Below are 19,044 nucleotides of genomic sequence, written 5' to 3'. Positions count from 1 at the left end.
ATCTGCATTCTTTGATAATCTGCTTTTTTTTTTCTTTAGGTCTCACTAGGATTTTGTGTTCCCCAAATCAGGGGCTTCTCTCAAGCAGGCCATGGAAGGGCAAATTGGTACAGTCACACATGCCCGAGTCAGGAGACCCCAGGGGCTGGCTGGCCACCCAGTGTGAAGTGGGAGGAGATGTAAGGCAGTGGGGAAGCCCCAGCAAAGGAGGACACTCCAGTCCACAGGGAACACAGGCAGGAGCAAGGCAGCACTCAGCCCTGCCAGCACCCTGGAAAGTTAAACAGGAGCACTGGGGGTCATTCCTACCCTGACTTTACAACCACCGGCGTAAAATTCCACGGGACGAAACCTGGTGTCCTCTTCCAATGACTGAATTCAAAAGCATTCATCGGGCAAGCACGGGCTTATTTTTTTCTCCAGCTTTGTGCCTTTTCTCTCTGACGGGAGAGGCAGAGGGTGGCAGCTGCAGGGTGCTCCTGTGCCAACTGCAACCCCAGCTACTGTACACTGACCAGCTTCTGCGGATGTTTCTTCAAGCTGCCGGAGGGCGCTCATTCCCTCCCGAGGGCCGGCGGAGAATGCCGCGGGGAAGCGGAGCAGGGGTGGCGGAGGCAGCGCTGGGGAGACCCCAGCCCCAAAGAATAAGGCGAAAGTGTGCTGGGGCAGGGTTCCACAGTTCCAGTGTTGCCGGGCGCGGCGCTGCCGCAGGGCAGGCCGGTGAGGGCGGGGATTCCCGGGGGGTTCCCGGGTGTTTCGGGACCCCCGGTCCCCCGGCCCGGCCGCACCACGTGGCCGCGCCTGCCACGTGCTCTCCCGCGGCCTCGGCCACGCCCCCGCTGCCGGGGCCCCGCCGCCCAATCAGCGCGCAGGCGCCGCGCTGCCTCCCCCCCATTGGCCGGCGCCCACTCCCCCCGGGCGGGCGGTGCGCCCCCCGCCCCGCAGCGCCGCGGCTGTAACGAGCCCTCCCGTTGGCCGATGGCAGGGCGCCGGCCATTGGCGGAGGGGCTCGAGGGGCGGGCGGCGGCGATTGGCCGGGCGGCGCGGCGCGCGCGGCGATTGGCCCGCGCGGGGGCGGCGGGGGCGGGGCCCGGCGCGGGGCGAGCCAAAGGGGCGGGAGGGGCGCGCGCTCGCTCTTTCGTGCCAGCGCCCGGCCCGGCCGCCCGCGCGTCCCCGCCGCTCCCGCCGCGACACCGCACCGCTCCCGCCGCACCGCCCGCCCCGCGCAGCCCCGCACGGCCCCGGGCGCCGCCCCTGCGCCGCCAGCCACCGCCGCCATCATGGTGAAGATCGCCAAGGTGAGGGCGCGCCGCCGGCCGGGCGGGGAGCAGGGCGGCCGCCGCCGTGATGGGCGGGTGGGGATGGGGATGGGAGGGCGCAGCATGGAGGGCGCCGGGCCGCCTTTCTGCCGCTGTGCGCCCGGGCCGCGCGGCGCGTCCGGCCTGCTCGGCCTCGCCGTGAAGATGGCGGCGAGGGAGGGGCCGCGGGCCCGCAGGGAGCGCTTCCGAGCCCCGCCGCCCGTCCCGCTCCGCTGCGCTCCGAGCGGCGGGCGCGGGCAGGGGCGCGGGGCAGGAGGGTCGGGTCGGTGTGAGGGGGGTCCGGGTATGTGAGGGAAGTGGGGGGGGGCACCGCGTGCGAGCGCGCGCGGGACCGGGGGGGCGGGGCTACGTCACCGCGCGGCCACGTGGGGCGCGGGAACAGCGAGCACGTGGGGCGGCCCCGGGACCCCCCAACATCGGGAGGGCCCCGCACACCGGCCGGGGGAGACACCCGGTCCTCCTCCTCCCCGGAACCCCGGGGGGGCCCCTGGAGCGCCGCCGGGGCGGGTGGGGCGGCCACGTGGTTGGAACAATTGGCCGGGGGAGCGCGGGCGGCCAAGGTGTGCACGGAGCTAAACGTGCTGCCCGCGCTCTCTTTCAGACCCCGAAGAACCAGATCAAACAGAAGAAAATGGCTCCTCCTCCGAAAAAATTCGAGGAGAGCGAGGAGGAAGAGTCCTCTGACTTAGACGAAAGCAGCGGAGAAGAGGTAATGGATCTATAGATAAAAGTCGGAAAGATGCACGTGTTACAAGTGTCATCGGGCCTGTGGGTTACACTGTGGCAAAATGAACATTAATAAACAATCGGTATCTGTCAGTTAACTGTGGCTAAAGAATAAGCAGTATTATGTAAGGCTAAAGCAGTAGGGAGAAAGCTTAGAAATCTAGCAAAGTCTGTACTTACAAGCTTTGGAAGGACTGCTGGGGTCTCAAAGCTGTCCTAAAGCTGATGAGCAAGTAGGTGAATATTAACTCTTGTAGAGCAGCAGCAGTAAGTGATTTATGACACATAAATAATGTGGAAGTCTAAAAGTTTCAAGCTGTTGAATGCAATTAGAGATCACTGGTCTTGCTTCAGGGCCACGGAGTTTTGAGGGGCTTGAATGTGACTTAAGTAGTCTGTTAAAAGCATGGAAAATGTGGGTTTGGTCTTTATTAATTCAATAGGATGGGCAATTAAGGTGATTTAACAGAAACTGTCAGAAGGTAATGCTTTAGACTGCGGTTGCTGTATGTTTGTCTGATATTGAAGTAATTGTGATATAAAGGGGCAGCATAAGGGTCTTACACTAATATGTCTTTCAGATGATCCCTCAGAAGAAACCACAAAAAGTAGCTGTTACCCCAGCCAAGAAGGCTGCTACCCCTGCAAAGAAAGTTGCTACTCCTGCGAAAAAGGCAATTACACCTGCAAAGAAGGCTGTGCCTACACCACAGCCCAAAAAGGCTGTTGCTCCGTCACCTAAAAAGGCTGCTGTCCTAACCAAAGGAGCGAAAAACGGAAAGAATGCCAAGAAGCAAGAGAGTGAGGATGATGATGATGACGAAGATGATGACGAAGATGAGGAGGATGATGAAGAGGATGATGAAGAGGAAGAAGATTCTGGTAAGTTTCTTTTGAAATGTGCATTCATCCTTGTATAAGTTGTGGGAGAGGTGGGGAATTGATGAAGTCTGGAGGAGAACTTGGGCTGCAGCTGCATTACACACAGCCTGTGAAGCATCTCCTAGTTTCCTGGCTGTTCTTTGCTGAGTTTTGCCAAAATCTTGTGAAACAAAGTACTTTTTACCCATACCACTCAGCCTTCCAGCCTTGATAATAAAGACTTGTTGTACTCTTGGTGCAGATGAGGAAGAGGAACCACCAATGCCTGTGAAGCCTGCAGCCAAAAAGCCTGCAGCAGTACCAGCCAAAAAGCCTGCAGTTGTGCCAGCAAAGCAGGAATCTGAAGAGGAGGATGAAGAAGATGACGAGGACGATGATGAAGAAGACGATGGTATGTGGGATTTAGGGAAACTTCGTTTGACTCTTAAAAAAAGGTGTTTAATAAATGCTCATGGGGAGCTTGGGGAGGGGAGTAACGTAATGGATTAGTGGGAATGATGCAGTGTGTGCCCATCTGGTTATAGCTGGTTGATGTTGTCCATGTGGCTGAATGGGTGTTAGTTTATTCCTGTTAGTAAAATTTCTTACTTTTGGTGAACAGGTTTTTAATGCAGTAAAACTTGAGGGGGAAAGGCAGCTGTTATAAGCATTGGCTATTGAACTTCTTTCTTGAGAACAAACTTAAGGAGGTGTGAGAAACAGTACTTTGCTTTACTTTTCTTAGTCTCAAAAGAGGCTTGATCTAAAACTGATGAAATTCTGTGCTTAACTTGTTTCAGAGTCTGAAGATGAAGCCATGGACACAGCCCCTGTTCCCGTGAAGAAAACCACTCCAGCCAAGGCCGTACCAGTGAAAGCCAAGGCAGTCTCTGAAGATGAGGAAGATGATGATGAGGATGATGATGAGGAGGATGATGAAGAGGAGGAAGAGGAGGAGGATGCTGAGGAGGAAAGTGAGGATGAAAGTGAGTTCAAATGTTTTTGAGATCATAACTACTCAATAGCATGAAGGATGCCTGAGCAAAAGTTTTGTCCCATCTTTTGGGCTGAGGAGCAATTGTTCAATGTCAAGAGGTCTTATGTATGACTGGTGTAAAGTTTAATGCTCCTGTGTTGATTCTGTGTAGGAAAGGTTCTGTATATTTCAGTGTTGTTTGTTCTCTGTCACAGAACCTGTCAAGGAAGCACCTGGAAAGAGGAAGAAAGAAATGGCCAATAAAAGTGCACCAGAGGCCAAGAAAAAGAAAACAGATGGTAAGTGGTGTGTGATCATCAAAAGATACTTTTCTAATAGGCTGAGATTGGACTGCTGGGTAAGGAACGTAACTCTGAAGAGCAAGGATGCCAGGGATGGGGTTTTCCAGCACAAATGATGATCATAAGGGACTTAATACTGATGCATGATGTCACTTTTGAGCAGAAACTGATGTGCTAAAGCTGTCTGGAGTCTGACTCCCACTTGTTAAAAAAACTGCCTTAAAAAGTCCCCACTCTTATTACCTTTTCATTTAAAGGGCCTGTGTCATCTTTCTCCCTCTTTGTGGGAAATTTGGTCTCCTCCAAGGAGTTTGAAGAGCTGAAGACTGGCATCAGAGAATTCTTTGGGAAGAAGAATATTGAAGTTTTAGATGTCAGAATTGGTGCTTCCAAGTGAGTTCATCAGCAGAATTCTGCTGCTTATTTCTTCCAATTGCCAGTAATTTGTTTAGAGGGGTGCAAGTGTGCTCATGCTGATTCCCTTCAAGTTGCTGGGATGGTTTGCTCTGTAGTGTATGGAGGAGCCACAGTACTGATGAGGGTTTAATACTTTGCCTGGTGTGCAGCTATGTCAGAGTGTCTCCCTGAAGGGAGAGCTGCCACTTCAGAGCTGTTCTTAGGTGGGCCAGGTAGCACTTAATTTACTACAGTCAAACTTGACCAGTGGAAACCCCTGGTTTTGGGTTTCTCTTTGTGGTCTTTGCTGCCAGAGGGAGATCAGCTGAGATTTTAAGGCTGCTGTTCTTTCAGGCGGTTTGGCTATGTGGACTTCTCATCTGCTGAAGATCTGGATAAAGCTCTCCAAATGAATGGAAAGAAGTTAATGGGTTCGGAAATCAAACTGGAAAAAGCAAAGAGCAAGGAAACTATGAAAGAAAATAAGAAAGGTAGGGCCCACAACTCTGAATACCTGTGCACATCAAAGAAGAGGTGTTATAATGGGGGCTTGGAGCAGGCTTGGGGTATTACTGATGGCTGCATTTTTACTCTGTCGTGGTTGGGTCTTCATGCTTTGGGCTCTGCATAGTAAAGTTTCTCAGGTGCTGGCATAGAGATATGCAAGTTGAGACTGGAATATCTGCAAATGTGGTCCCAAGAAATAGTACATACTGGGATGACTGAAGAGGAATTGTGTTCCTTTTAAAGCTTTAAGACCTGTTTCCTGACCTTGATGCTCTTAAAAGAAGTTCAATGGCAGCATCATTAACTTTCATAACAGTTGCTTTTGAAGCTTCTGTAAAAGTGAATACTTGTGTGGTTATTTTCTGCTGGATAGCTTGCTGGCAGTGGCAGTAGAGATGGGAGGGATTTTTAGCTGGTGACCTGAAAGTAACTTTTCTCTCTTTGCAGAGAGAGATGCCAGAACACTGTTTTTGAAGAACCTGCCCTACCGTGTAACCGAGGATGACATCAGGGAGGTGTTTGAAAATGCAGCAGAAGTCCGGATAGTAATGAACAAGGATGGAAGCAGCAGAGGGTGTGTAGCTGAGAGGCCTGTTGAATGTTTGCTGTTCCTTTGACTTCTGGCATATTTTAATAAGCTTGTGTGTCCTTTAGCTGCCTTAAAGGCACATGCTGCATTAGGCATACTGAAAAAGCTACTTTTTGCAGCATTTTTCTTCCACATATTCCCCTCCCTTTTTCAGTTTTCCCCGGAACTTTGTCATTCCAGGAAGGAGACATTTGTTTACATTCTTTTTTGTGCTGTAGGATGGCCTATGTTGAATTTAAAACAGAAGCTGAGGCAAACAAAGCTCTGGAGGAGAAGCAAGGCACAGAGATAGAGGGTCGTGCTGTGGTCATTGACTTCACTGGTGAGAAGAGCCAGCAAGAACATCAGAAAGGTACTTTTCCAGACTGATAATATGTATACAAATTGCATTCAGGATTTAAGTCCACTTGTTTATGAAGTTTGCTGTGGCAAATTAAAGCACTGCAAGAAAACTAAGATATCAGGGAGGGACCTTTTATCTGACTTGTGCTCTGCATCCTGTGCATTTTATGTCTCTACTGCATGTTTCAGACAAGGTGGGTCAGCAGATCTAGGTGACCAAAACAGGGTTGGACTTGGCTTTGTGCCTCATCTTGAGATGAGGAGAAGGCAAAAACTACTCTCACCCCTAGACAGAGTCTGGTAACAAGAGGGATAGAGCTCTCCTTCTTCAGGCTTGCACTTACAGAACTGACTTTTCCCCATAGGAGGTGGAGACAGGGAGTCCAAGACCCTGATTGTCAACAATCTCTCCTACGCCGCTACAGAAGAGACTCTCCAAGAACTGTTTAAGAAAGCTTCTTCCATCAAGCTGCCACAGAACAACCAGGGCAGGCCTAAAGGGTACGTTGTGCCTTTCTCCTGCCTCCCTTGGGCTGGCATTGTGAATGACTTGCCTCAGATACTCCCTGTTGCTCCCAGACTGACTGGAATCTTCTCCATATAGGTATGCATTCGTAGATTTTCCCACAGCTGAGGATGCCAGGGAGGCATTGAATTCCTGTAACAACACAGAGATTGAAGGCCGAACAATCAGACTGGAATTCAGCTCACCATCGTGGCAGAAAGGGAACACGAACGCACGAGGCGGATTCAGTCGTAAGTGTTGCGTGCTTGACCATGAAAAGCTGTGTCAGGAGGGCAACATTCAGGCAAACTTGGGGCTGTTTTAAAACAAAAAACTGCCAGTGGAGTAAAAGATGTGCATTGTAAGTGAGTGTGCTGGATATGATGACTGATTATCTGAATTGCTGATGAAACCATTGTAAAATTCCTCTAGATAGTCAAGTGCTGATCCAGCAGTGTCTGTACAGTTAGTTGATATCGCTGTTGCTAAGATGCAGAACTTAATTTTGACAGAATCAGGTTGGCTAATGGAAATCCTTTGATGTCAGTTTCTAACTCCAGTCTTGAAGTCAAGTTTTCAGGGATTTCAGGTGCCTGAGCTGTTACTTAAAACACAACCCGCTCATCCGTGGGAGCTGTTCTAGGAGGCAGTAGTGCAAGCTGGATGTGATCAGCTAAAGGTTTCCTTGTTCAGGTTGAATGACCTGTGAATATATTCCTTATCCACAGAGCAAAGCAAAACATTGTTTGTCAGAGGCCTTTCTGAAGACACCACAGAAGAGACGCTAAGAGAATCATTTGAAGGCTCTATCAGTGCGAGAATAGTCACAGACAGAGACACTGGATCATCTAAAGGGTATGTTAAACATCCCCTGGATTGGTTCAGGTGCTGCAGAGCACCTCACATTGATCTGTGTGGGGTGTGGTTCTCATGCTTATGTGGGTGAGTGTGTGAAATTACTAAATTGGGTGGAAGTAGAGAATGTGTTGAGAGCTTTGGGGTCTGTTCATGGAGGGCAGCACATGCTCACTTCTCACCTCTTCTCAATGAGCTCCTTCCTGCCAACAAATCCGTGGCAGCTGATGGATTCGCACGAGAAGAATATTAACTGTTCAGTATTGGCAAAAACTCACAGTGGGGTTCCATCGATTGTGATTAGCCACTGCTGTCCTACACGTGACACGTCCTGTGAGATGCAGAAGTGCCAGTGTTTGTTTCCGAAGGGATTGCTGTCGGGTACCTGAAGGTGGTGCTGCAGCTCACGGAGTGTCACTGACTCATTCTTGTAACCTGTTCCCTAGGTTTGGATTTGTGGACTTCAGCTCTGCAGAAGATGCCAAAGCAGCTAAAGAAGCCATGGAAGATGGAGAGATAGATGGAAACAAAGTGATCCTCGATTTTGCCAAGCCAAAGGGTGACTTCCAGCGTGGCGGCGGATTTGGTGGCCGTGGTGGCAGAGGAGGCGGCCGAGGAGGAAGAGGTGGATTTGGTGGCAGAGGTGGTGGCAGAGGTGGATTTGGAGGTAAGAGGAGGCAAATGCTGCTTGTTTTGAGGGGGTATGCTCAGAAACTAACCCAAAGCCATTCTTAGAGTTATGATGTGGGGCTACCACAGAGCAATGGATTTGAATTTATTTTCTGTCCTGTGCCAGGATGGCTTTGGAAGGGTCAGATACATATATATATATCTATATGCACACACATATCTATATGTGTGTGTGCATATATACATATACATATATATATACACACACCCCATATATATTATACATCTAACTCTGTTTTTTGCAATAACTTTCCTTTTAGGTAGAGGTGGCTTCCGAGGAGGCAGAGGAGGAGGTGGAGATCACAAGCCCCAAGGAAAAAAGATAAAGTTTGAATAAACTTCCCCTTTCCTTCCCCTTCTTCTGCTCTCCGAGACTATCTGAAAGGACTCCGGGGGTTTTTATTCTCCTTTGATCTTGGCGGAGCCTTCGGGGGACATTCCAAGAAGCGAAGCAGTACTGTGAGCCACTTGGAAGATACTAATTTTCATTTCAAGGAAGCAAGAGCAAGCCCTTTTAACTGCTTGCCTGTTCAAATGAACTTTTTAAAAAAAACAACGAGTGATAGATGTGGGAATTTACCCCTTGTCTGTGAGTTGTCTTGAATTTATAATGTTTTACCATGTACAAATTTTTTTTTTCCTATAAACTTCAGTAGCATTTTTGCTGTAAAAATGCAGAATGTTTTATCATTTGTGCTTCAGCACCCTGTCTTGGACAGATTAAAGGACCTAAACTGGTTCGTGTTACTTCTGTGCCACTAAATGGTGCCAGGCTGTGCGAAACAGGCTGTCTGTAGCCTTCCCTCTCTTGTGTTAAGGTCATTAGTTGTCACAGCAGCAGCTTCTGTCCTGCTTTGCTTGAGCCTGTGTCGTCTAGTTGGTGTGTGTGTGCTGTGTTAGAGTGCTTGCAGGAAGGAGGGCAGAAGAATATGATTGCCAAGGTAAGTTGTGTGACCACAACCACACTTTTTTTTTTTTTTTTAACTAAAGCTGCTGTGATGGTGCTTGGTAGCCAATTGCTCTTTTACATTCTTTCTAAACAAATGAGTAAATCATATCTTCAACTAAGGCCCTGCAGCGCAGTTGCTTCGTCCTGCAGGCATTTCCTCTTGTGCATCATTCCAAATTGCCTCCTCTTGGGTTGTCTCTGAGTATGAAGCAAATACATTGAAACAGGAGGTCGGGGTGAGTGGCTACGTGGTTGTACTCGTGCCCAGGCCTTCTGCTGCTCTTCAGGGTGGGTCAGGGTGACTGCCTGGGGATGATGGAGCTCAGTGCAGTGCTCACTAACCAGTTTTTCTAGCCAGGCACATGGCTGCTGTCCTACAGTGGTGAGTGTAGGGGTACAGAGTTTCCCCAAACACGTGGGTGAAGAAAATGGGTACAGAAAGCAGGGCTGTGCCACCTTGGGTGCAGGGACCTGCAGGCTTGAATATCTATGGCCTTGTGCCATTCTGAAAGGTCCTGCCCTGGGCTTTGGCATTCCAGCCACGTTCCAATGACCTTCCTTCTTGGCTCTGGCTGCAGTTACAGACCTTTCCACCCTCTAGGCACCTTGTACCAGCACTGGGAACATCGGTATCCTGCAGAGCTCTTCCAGCCTTTCTATGGCTTCCCAACATTGAGCGCTGGGGGAGCAGGGATTCCCTGTGCCTTGAATGTTTAATATTAACCAGGGTGGGGGGGCGGTCGCCTTGGCGGGAGGGTTACGGGTTTTGTGTGTTCTGAGTGTTCGGTGTCCTCGCCCCTGTCCCTACCCGAGGCTCCCCCGGCCCTTTGGGATCGGCCATTTTGGAGCCGCGCGCGCCCCGCCGGCAAATGGTGGGAGCGCGGCTCCGGCCGCCAGGGGGCAGCACCCGCCCGCTGTTCCCGCCGGGAATCGTCCCTCAGGACACACCGGCCCGGACACCGCGTGTGGGCCCTGCGCCCGCTCCAGCACCCTGGGATGCTGGCTGGAGCATTCCCTCGCACCCCAGTACCCTGCACTGGATCCCACAGGGGGACACGACAGCTCAGGGTCACACCGGAGCAGGAAAGGGCAGGACCCCCCACAAGTGCACCTGCCTTTTGTCCCCAGAATCTTTGGAATCTTTGATGTGGCTCCAGTGGCAGGTGGCCCAGCTTGTCAAGTCCACCATGTCCCGGTCTGCTTTGCTGACCTCTCTGCTCCCCATCACCAGGTGGAGCAGCTGAGCTGGCTCTGGAAACTGGGCCCCCGGTGCCCTGTGGCAGTGTAGGGCTACCTCCCCCGGCCACATTCAAACCTGATGTGGGTTTGTCCCTGCAGACACGGCTCACTCTGCTCTGCGGTCACTGCTGACCCTTGCTGTGTGTGCCCCACTGCTCTGTGGCCAGGGCTTGTGTCGCCCTGTGGAGCTTTGGCAGCGAGCAAGGTCCTGCCATGGGGAGGGTGGTGGGGACAGGAGGTGTCGATCTCCTTCAGCACAGGGAGAGGGTGTTCAACAAAACAGGTGAGTTTCTGACCCTGCTGAAATGACCCTTGTCACGGAGGTCAAGATGAGGAGCTCCTCACTGCAAGGCACCAAGAGGCTCTGAAGTTTAGCTGGGTTTGAAATGGAGGTGGAGGAGTGCATGAAAGAGAGCAAATACCCGCTGGCCTTGTAAACTCCATGCCAGACTCCACAAGGAAGCTGTGCCAAACTGGAACAGGGCAGCTACAGTCCCCAGATGTCTAGTCCAAGCAGTAGTTTTGCCACTGTAGCCCACTGCCAGGTTTTGTTCCCAGCAGAAACCCACTAGTAATAACAGGAGCTGAGGGCTCGTAGGATTTTTTTCTTCTTCTTTTAACCTTTATTTAGAAACTAGAATATTCACCAAAATCTACAAGGTTTCTCTGTACAGGTCCCACCAGGTGAAGAACAACACTGAGAGATGTCTGCACACAGCCCTGGCTCCCTGTACACATTGCTACAGAGAGCAAGAGCCAACCCTGAATACAGGATACTGCCCAAAGTACTGTACCTGACATAAATTATGGAGGTGTCAATTTGGAAAGTATTTCTGAACTCACTCCCAGTGGAAGGAGGGAGAAGAGGGGAAGGGAAAAGAGTGTTGTCTGCTGCCTAACCTATACAGGCACCGAAAATGCCCTCGGGGCTCTGCCCTGCACTGCTGGCACTTGCCCCAGCAATGGGGTGAGTGCATCGTACATCAAATTTCACAGTATCACTGCCAGCCAAACCCTGGGCAGCACTGGCTCTTGCTCTTCCTCCTCTTCAAATCTGCACACGGACATTTGCCAAGAGTGGTGTGGCTTGGTGTGAGGGGTGCCTTTTTTGACTGGTTTATGCCCTTTTTTAATTCGCTTTCTAACCTGGGGAACATACAGACTTGGAGTAAATGAAACAGGCCCATTTCCAAAACACGTTAAGAAAAAGAAAGAAAAAAATAAAAGGCACTGGCACAGGGGGACCTTTGAGGTAGTCAAAAGTTTTTCCTTTCAATGTCTGGCACCAGAGAGGGAGAGAGCGAGCACATCTGTGCCTGCATTTCGCTGTGCATGGGGATGTGGCTTTGCTTGTCCACCCCGTGCAGGGATGTCTGGGTGTGCAGACCCTGTGCCTGGGAGCTGGCACAGCAGTGCCCATGCACACGTGTGGCTTTGCACACACCTGTGGCTTGGCTTTGCTCATACCTGCAGTCAGTGGCTGGAGAACGTCCGTGGCCCTCTCATGGCCATGTGTCTCTCTGTGTTGTGGGGTTTCCATCACAGCAGCTGACTCAGGGTTCCCCTCAAGAGCTCGTGGCCCTTCCAGCCATGAAAAAGGGCCATGTCTCATGACACAACTCCCTGTTGTACTCCTGTGCCTCATCCTGTAGAATAAACACTGCAACAACCCTGAGAAGAGCAGACGTGGTGTGAAACACCAGCCCTCCTTTATCTCATCCCCTTGGACCCTGCTCCATGTACTGGGGCAGGATCAGTGCTCTCCGATCCACCTTGGATCATGACAGTTACTGCCAAACCAGGGCTAAGCCCGAGGCAGCCATGCATGGGGGGCTGTTGTCCCCCTCCAACCAGACCCACCAGGGCAGCCCTGCTGCAAGGAGAGGGTTTCCCCAGAGGAAACTGCACCCAAGCTGAGATCCCAGGTGTAACAAACCCCTGGGCCACTCCAGCTGTGGGCCACCAAGTTTCTCTGCCACTTCCTTGGCCACAGGCAAGGACAGTCTGCCTGGTCTCTTCTCTTTCCTGCCAGGAGGATCAAATCCCTGAGGAATTTCAGGTGGGTGCATTCCTCTGAGGGCATGCACAGCAAGGCCACAAAGGGAATGGAGCCACCATCGCCTGGGACCCTCTTATAGGGACAAAGATGCCGGTGCCCCGAGTGCCATGCTGAAATCCTAAGGGGACTCAGGGCTGCTAAGGGCTGGCCTTCTAGGAGAGCCCCTTGTGGGGACACAGAGAGGATTTTGGTGGGGGTGAACCCAATGTGCACAGGATCAAGGTCACCAAAACCTTGCATGGAGGAGAAATTTGAGATAACAAATAAAATCCCATGATTTTTGTGACGTGGGGGGTTGATGCACTTGCGATCAGCTGAACTCCCTTGGAGCAGCTTCCCTGGATAGCCAGACCTGAACACCTCCATAAATGTGCCACATCCCTCCCTCCCTTCCCGAATCCTTCACTTTTCACTCTCCTGTGAAGGAGGTACCTAAAGCAGAGCACAAACCTCTGTGCCCTCTCTCTCTCTCTTTCCATTTTGTGCTTGATTTGTCAAGTTGGTTTTTTTGTTGTTTTTTTTTTTTTTTTCAACAACCCCCAACCCAGCTGGAGATAAGTGAACCACAATACAGTACAGGAACAAACACTATTACAAACCCTGCCCGCGAGTGCAATGTCTCTGCCCTCCTTGCCCTGGAGAGAGATGCCCCTGAAGGACTCATGTGCCGCCAGCAGAGGCTCACCCCATCCTGGAGCAGGGATCAGCTGTCCCAGCCCCTCCAGTCCCCGCTCTCCAGAGAGACTGAGCTAAAGGACATTGAGTTTTCTTGAACATGTCAAGTTACTGTGGACCAAGTCCCACATTTGGAGCAACTCTGGAGGCAGCAGTTTATGAACCACCAACATACTCCGGAAAAAACATGGCTCCTTGTTCATCTTGCTGTTCTTGTTCTTCACGATGCCAAAAGTTTTGAAACCCTCGTGTCCAACAGGTGATACTTTAAGGACCTCCAAGCACATCCCTAGGAAGACATCGTCGATGGGGTACAGCTCCAGCATCTCTGAGGTCTTGTGCAGCTTCTTGGCCAGAGGTCCATCCATGATGAAGCCTCCACCTCCTGCATAGGGTGGGTAGATGTTTTTGTTGTAGAGGGCACTGGGAATGTAGTACTTGTTCTCCTTCTTACGGATCGGCCTGGCCTTGTGGAGGACATCCCCCACAAAGAGGTCCTCTCCCTCCTTCTTGTCCTCCAGGAACTCCAGGATGTTACTGGGACTCACAAACACGTCGTCATCACCTTTGAAGATGAAGCGGACGCTGTCACAGTAGATGTTGAACCACTTCAGGAAATGGACCTCTTTGAGGGTGAGGTTGAAGAAGCTGTCCAGGAAATCCCACTGCAAGATATCCCCATAGATGTGGTTCTCGTAATCCAGCAGTTTCTGGTAGTTGGCTCTCTCCTCCTCCTTGGAGGCCGTGCCCAGCAAGAACAGCGTCCTGATCCTCTTGCCCTCCACCTCCTTCTCCTGGCCCCAGGTCCTCCGGATGGCCTCGCGGCGGTCGTGCTGTGTGATGATGGACTTGACCACGATGAGCAGGTAAACGTCCCCACTGCACTTCTCAGGGTGGTTGATCAGCATGGGGAAGTAGCGGCAGTGCCGATAGAGCAGGAACTGCTGGAAGTTGGGCTCCAGGCCCTTGAACCAGTCCACCTTGCTGAAGTTCTGGTTGGCTGAGCAGTTGGTAGTGGTGACATCCCAGGATCTTGTTTGCTTTGCTGTCACACTCTCCTCCTTCACAGGAGCTTTCTCCTTCTTGGTCTTCCAGAAGGTGCTGGTGATGGAGAAGGCGTTGTCTCTCTTCTGTGTTTTCAGAGGTTCTGGAGGGGGCAGGTCTTTCTGCTGCTGGCCCTGCATGAACTGGTTGGGGGCCATTCCCCGCTGCAGCACCGTCACTGTGACGATCAGCAAGAAGGAGAGACAAACCGTTTTGTAGATGGTCTTCTTCCTAAAGGGACGAGATGGGGGGTTAAGGGGAGGAAACTGCAGCGTGCTAAAGACTTGTCTGCAAAAGCACCTCCTGGAGAGGTCATGGGATACTCGTAATCTGGGTCCCATCACCTTTTGATGAGCAGAAGCCTCATGGAAAGAGCTGTGGGACACCTTCAAGCATGCTCTTCCCACCTGCATCCCACCTGTGGGGTGGCTCTGCGGCCACACATAACTGCAGGGACAGGCACAAGGTGTGTAGCAGGTTTCATCTGCAGTGTCATCTGGTAACCCCAGTGCAAAGAGCTGGGAAGGGTTCACGGGAAAGAAAAACATGGGCTGAGAGAGATGAAGTCAGGGTGAGAGTTTCAGCAAGGCAGCTGCTTTGGAGGAAAGTCCCAAGGGAAACCTCTGTTTCAGCCATCTGAAAATTGCAGTTTAGGACAAGAGCAGAAGAGAATTATCTTTTCCACAGAAGCATTAAGTCCAACACACAGACAGACATACTACCCATGGCCCTAGACTGGCAACAACACGTAGAAACCAGAGCCGGAAAGACCACGAGAGTCAACATGAAACTGGCATTATTATTTCTTTTCAAAATGGCACATCAGGACACAAAAGAAGTGATTTGAGTCAAACTTCAAGATTCACTGGGAAAAAGACATCCCTAACCCTATAATCACCTCGTGAACCAGCATTTCTGGGGGCACTGCTGGGTATTTTGGCCAGCTCTTGGGTCCCACTGCTTCCTTTGCGGTGATAAGGAGCAGTGGACGCAGGGCAGATAGGGGGACAGATTTTCCCAGCCTGCAGCAAACCAGGTGTCTGCGTGTCCAGGGGGTGTAGGGGACTGGAAAGATCAAACCTGGCCCCTGGACAGAGCTCATGGGGGGATTGAGCAGGATCCTCCTGAAGTCCTTGGGATAATGGGAAGGCTGCACTCAGAGATTACTGATGCACAAACTCCCACAACCTGCTTTTCCACACAGCTAAAGGAGGGTTTCTCTTCCTACTGCTGCAGAGAAGAGGAACTGCCCTCTCTGCCCATGTGCACTATGCTGCTCCCAAACGCTCAGCTCCCCTCCACAACCAGCACACCTGCACCAATTCCCTCCCACCGAAGTCCTGTGCAAATGAGCCATCTCCCTGTGCAAATGAGCACTGGGCATGAGGGAATGTCTGACCTCCTTGTACCCACTCCTGACAGCTTCCTAAGGGCAGTTCCATCTCTCTCTGCTCCAAGTCGAGGTGTTTTGCAGACCCTACACCTGCTTTCCCTGCCGGTGGGTGAAAGGGACCTTGGCTGGGGAGACGAAGGAGACAGATATGGCACTGGTCTTGTGACTCTCATGAGTCTGTCCTCTTGGTGACAGAAGCATGTCCCAACCTGGTGACACCAGCTGGTGACAGCCCTCCGTCTCCCACTCCAGAAAGATCCAAAACTATCTCTCACAGGCAGATGGCATCTTCACTTTGGGATAGTCCAGAGAAGGAGCTTGGGGTTGAAACTGGAAACATTTAACCCAAGTATTTTACCCAGATAGTCAAAAAACCAAAAAAGCCATGAAATCTCCTGGACCTGGGGGTCAGATTGGAATCAGCACCACCAGGAAGCTGCTGGGGCTTTGGGCCACAGGCTACGGCAAAGCACCTGCTTAGTGAAATACCCTGTAGCCCCTCAGGCTCCCCAGGGCAGGGGTCAGCATTGTCCCTGGGGACTCCAGTCACCCTTAAATGTAGGAACCCCAAATGGGAAACACAGGAACTGGGACCTTTCAGGAGCTCCTGTCTCTGGCTTCGCCCTGAAGTACAAAGAACTTTTGAGCCCCACGTTGTCGTGGGAAAACTGTGATCACTAGTGTGAGAGGGAGCATGGAAATAAGTAATTAAGGGTAAACGGATAGATATTCCCCATCCGGTTTTATATGTGGCCACTCATCTGAGACTGATGAGGGAGCAGTTCTGATTAGATCTCACCATTCCCTTAACCCTCTCCAGTCCTGCCCTCACAGCTTCGGGCTTATTCTTAGAAATCCGTCAGTTCCAATCCAAGCACAGCCAAGCAATGTTTAAATCCCCTCATCAGTACCCAGCACTGCCACAAAAATAACGCTGATCACCCCTGTATAGTAACTCTATTTGTATCAATCCCATCCTGACAACCCATCCTTACTCCCATCCCATCTCATCTCATCCCAACCCCATCTCACCCTGTCCCATCCCATCTTTGCACTCACTCCCCACCACCCCAAGAGCAAGTGATAAAATACCCAGTCAGAAGGACAGCCAGAGGTTCCCCAGAAGCCAAAGGCAGGCGATTACTGATAATTCAAAGATTTTTAAAGATTTGCATAGGAAGGACTGTCTAACAGAGAGAAGCCACATGGATCCACTCACTCCCATCCACCCTCCTTGGGTCCAGGCAGAAGATCAGACCCGGGGCTGAGGGGAGACCTCCGGTGTTTAGTAAGAAGTGGAGAGTCGGGTGGCTTGGGTACATCCGAGTGTATCAGTGAGGTGTTGCACAACAGCACAGAAACTTATTCCTCCTTCCTTCAGGGGACACCGTTTCCCAGCTCTCACCAGTGGAATTATTGCTTTATTACAAGAACCTATGTGGGATTTTTCCTACAGGTCTGACTGCAAATCATGGAGTACCACCAGGTCCAGCAGGAACAGGGGGCTCCATGGCCACTTCTCCCCTGCAGAAATCCCGTCCCTGCACTATCAGAAAAGCGACAGGGATTAAGTGGACCCTGAGCAACAACCGCAGGAGATTCCCACACCAAACCGAGGAGCTGGGGGGCAAAAGAGTAAGAATTGTATGCACATCTTTTCTGATCTTGAGTCTTTCTCTGTGGTCTCCTCAGCTGGGAAGTACTTCAAGAGGGGAGAAACCAGGTCCTGCTTTCTGGAGACACCAAGAACCACTACATTGGCAAAAGAGGTGCTTTGGGTTTGCTGCCATTACAGAGAAGCCACCCTGTTGAGCCCCAGGACCCTGCTTTGGGGCACAGCCCCATCCAGTCCCCAGCAGCATCCCCAGGAGTGGGGGACACCCAGCGCTGCAGGGCCCGAGGGCAGCAGCCACCCAGATTGCTCCCATCTGTGCCAACCAGGACCGACTGCCCCAACTGCTGGTGTTGGTGCCACTGAGAGAGCTTTGAAAGGGTACCAGCCCCATCCTTTTCTTTTATCCATCAGGAAAACTAAAAGCCTTCCTGTAAGGTGGCTGCACCATCTGGGCAGTTAAACATAAACCCCAAATTAGAGGTGGGCGGTTTCCCTGACGATGGAGGGTAGATGATGCCCCGGAGACTGGGGCTCTCTAACCCCATCCCATCTCACTTTGAATTCACATGAAAACCTCTTTGATTCGCCAGCACTGTCTGTTTATTAGGTTGTTGGGGTTTTTTTCTGGCCCCTTAATTAGACCCAGTCACTGGAGGTACGGCCAGTATAGAACCCTGTCTGTTGTCAGTGCCAAGGATTGGGAGAGGGGATTTTTTCTAGGGGCAGACGCTGGGCAGAAAGCACCCAAATGTCCCCAAAAGTAGCCTATGCCAGCCGGGTGGAAGCACCAAGCGGTGCCCCAGTTCCCGACGGTTTTCCCCAACGCTGGGATGCCCAGAGACACGTCCCCTCCTTATAAAAGCCGTCTGGTTTAAACAGAAAGTAATACAAATGCAGGTTTGGAGAACAGGCAAGAGACAAAATCCCAGGTTTTCCTCTCGCCGAGGGCATTTGCGCCCGGGCTGGCCCTGCGGTGGGACAGGGACCCCACAGGGCAGGGCTGGTGGCCCCGCTCCCCCTGGCCCCACCACACAAACCAGCCCTTCGCAGGGAAAGGCTGGGAAAGGCATGGGGGACACCAACTGCCCGCCTCTGCCCCGTGCCCCTGTCCTGGCTCCCGGCGGGCCGGGATGTGTCACGGGATGGAGAGAGATTTGCGTGGGGAGCGGACAGCCCAGAGAGCCTTCCCCGGGGTACCGCGGCCCGGGAGACCCCATCTGAGAGCCCCCTCAGAGCCGTCGCTGCTGGGATGAGGACAGACGATCAGTGGACAAAGGACAAACGCCACCCTTAGTGGCCTCCCCATGCCCACCCTCCCCACCAAAGCTGCCCTTTCCCAGCCACCCACCCCTGGGGCGCCCCTCGAGAAGGAGCCGGTGGGGAGGGGACCGGGGCGACTCTCCAGCGGGACCCGGCGGAGAGGGGACCTCCAATCCCGCGGCTCCGGGCAGGACGCCGCGCCGGGACGGCGGTGCCGAGCGGCGGGAGCGGAGGACTCTCGGCGGGACGGCGGAGCAGGGACAGCGGGGCTCGGTCCGTGCTGGAGCGGGGCAGGAGCGGGGCTCGGGCTCCCCGTTACCCGGAGATCACTCACCACTGGAACATGCTGGGAGTGGGACGGGGCGGCCGCTCCGCTGCTGGCCGGGCTGCCCGCGGTCCGGGCGCTTCTCTGCCCTCTTCCTCCTCCTCCTCTTCTTTTTTTTTTCCCCCCTACTTTTTCCCTTTTCCCTCCCCTTGCTCTCCGAGGTGGAGCCAAAAGGGATGGCAGAGCAGGTAGGTTAACTCTTGCCCTGCCCCTCAGTCCCCACCCCCCACCCCCCGCCCCGGTCGCATCAGCAGGCAGAGACCTCCCCAGTGCTGCCCTGCGAAGGTGCTCAAGGGTGACACCCCACACGTTCCCCTGGGGACCCTCCCTGCTGCCGATGGGAGCTCGGGAGAATCCCAGCCAGGCCCCGCGGGCACAGTGACCTCTTTGGGGTGCGGTAGCTCTGCCCCAGAGCCT

The 19,044-nt window shown here is 52.5% G+C and overlaps 2 protein-coding genes and 2 non-coding genes across 4 annotated transcripts; 3 read left to right on the top strand and 1 right to left on the bottom strand.

Moving 5' to 3' along the window:
• Nucleotides 1-1,138: 1,138 nt before the first annotated feature.
• On the top strand, nucleotides 1,139-8,815 carry NCL (nucleolin). The gene is made up of 15 exons (XM_050307862.1): nucleotides 1,139-1,298; nucleotides 1,921-2,028; nucleotides 2,627-2,927; nucleotides 3,169-3,318; nucleotides 3,707-3,892; nucleotides 4,098-4,181; nucleotides 4,442-4,577; nucleotides 4,935-5,071; nucleotides 5,535-5,661; nucleotides 5,895-6,028; nucleotides 6,384-6,519; nucleotides 6,623-6,774; nucleotides 7,252-7,378; nucleotides 7,825-8,045; nucleotides 8,329-8,815. Exons 1-15 carry the CDS (start codon nucleotides 1,281-1,283, stop codon nucleotides 8,403-8,405), a joined length of 2,094 nt encoding a protein of 697 aa, XP_050163819.1. The 5' UTR covers nucleotides 1,139-1,280; the 3' UTR covers nucleotides 8,406-8,815.
• Nucleotides 4,290-4,359, top strand: LOC126636509 (small nucleolar RNA SNORD82). The gene has a single exon (XR_007628047.1). It is a non-coding gene; the product is annotated as a small nucleolar RNA SNORD82 (small nucleolar RNA).
• On the top strand, nucleotides 6,899-6,975 carry LOC126636510 (small nucleolar RNA SNORD20). Its single transcript, XR_007628048.1, has one exon. It is a non-coding gene; the product is annotated as a small nucleolar RNA SNORD20 (small nucleolar RNA).
• Nucleotides 8,816-10,872: 2,057 nt separating the features above from the next.
• Nucleotides 10,873-18,723, bottom strand: B3GNT7 (UDP-GlcNAc:betaGal beta-1,3-N-acetylglucosaminyltransferase 7). The gene is made up of 2 exons (XM_050307868.1): nucleotides 18,637-18,723; nucleotides 10,873-14,265 (listed from the first exon to the last, which is right to left on the bottom strand). Exons 1-2 carry the CDS (start codon nucleotides 18,645-18,647, stop codon nucleotides 13,065-13,067), a joined length of 1,212 nt encoding a protein of 403 aa, XP_050163825.1. The 5' UTR covers nucleotides 18,648-18,723; the 3' UTR covers nucleotides 10,873-13,064.
• Between the last annotated feature and the right edge of the window lie 321 nt (nucleotides 18,724-19,044).

Source organism: Myiozetetes cayanensis, unplaced genomic scaffold (assembly GCF_022539395.1).
Source record: "Myiozetetes cayanensis isolate MyiCay16 unplaced genomic scaffold, myiCay2020 scf13, whole genome shotgun sequence".
Classification (NCBI taxonomy): Eukaryota; Metazoa; Chordata; class Aves; order Passeriformes; family Tyrannidae; genus Myiozetetes; species Myiozetetes cayanensis.
The sequence above is the reverse complement of the archived record's forward strand: the minus strand, read 5'-3'. Positions and strand labels throughout refer to the sequence as shown.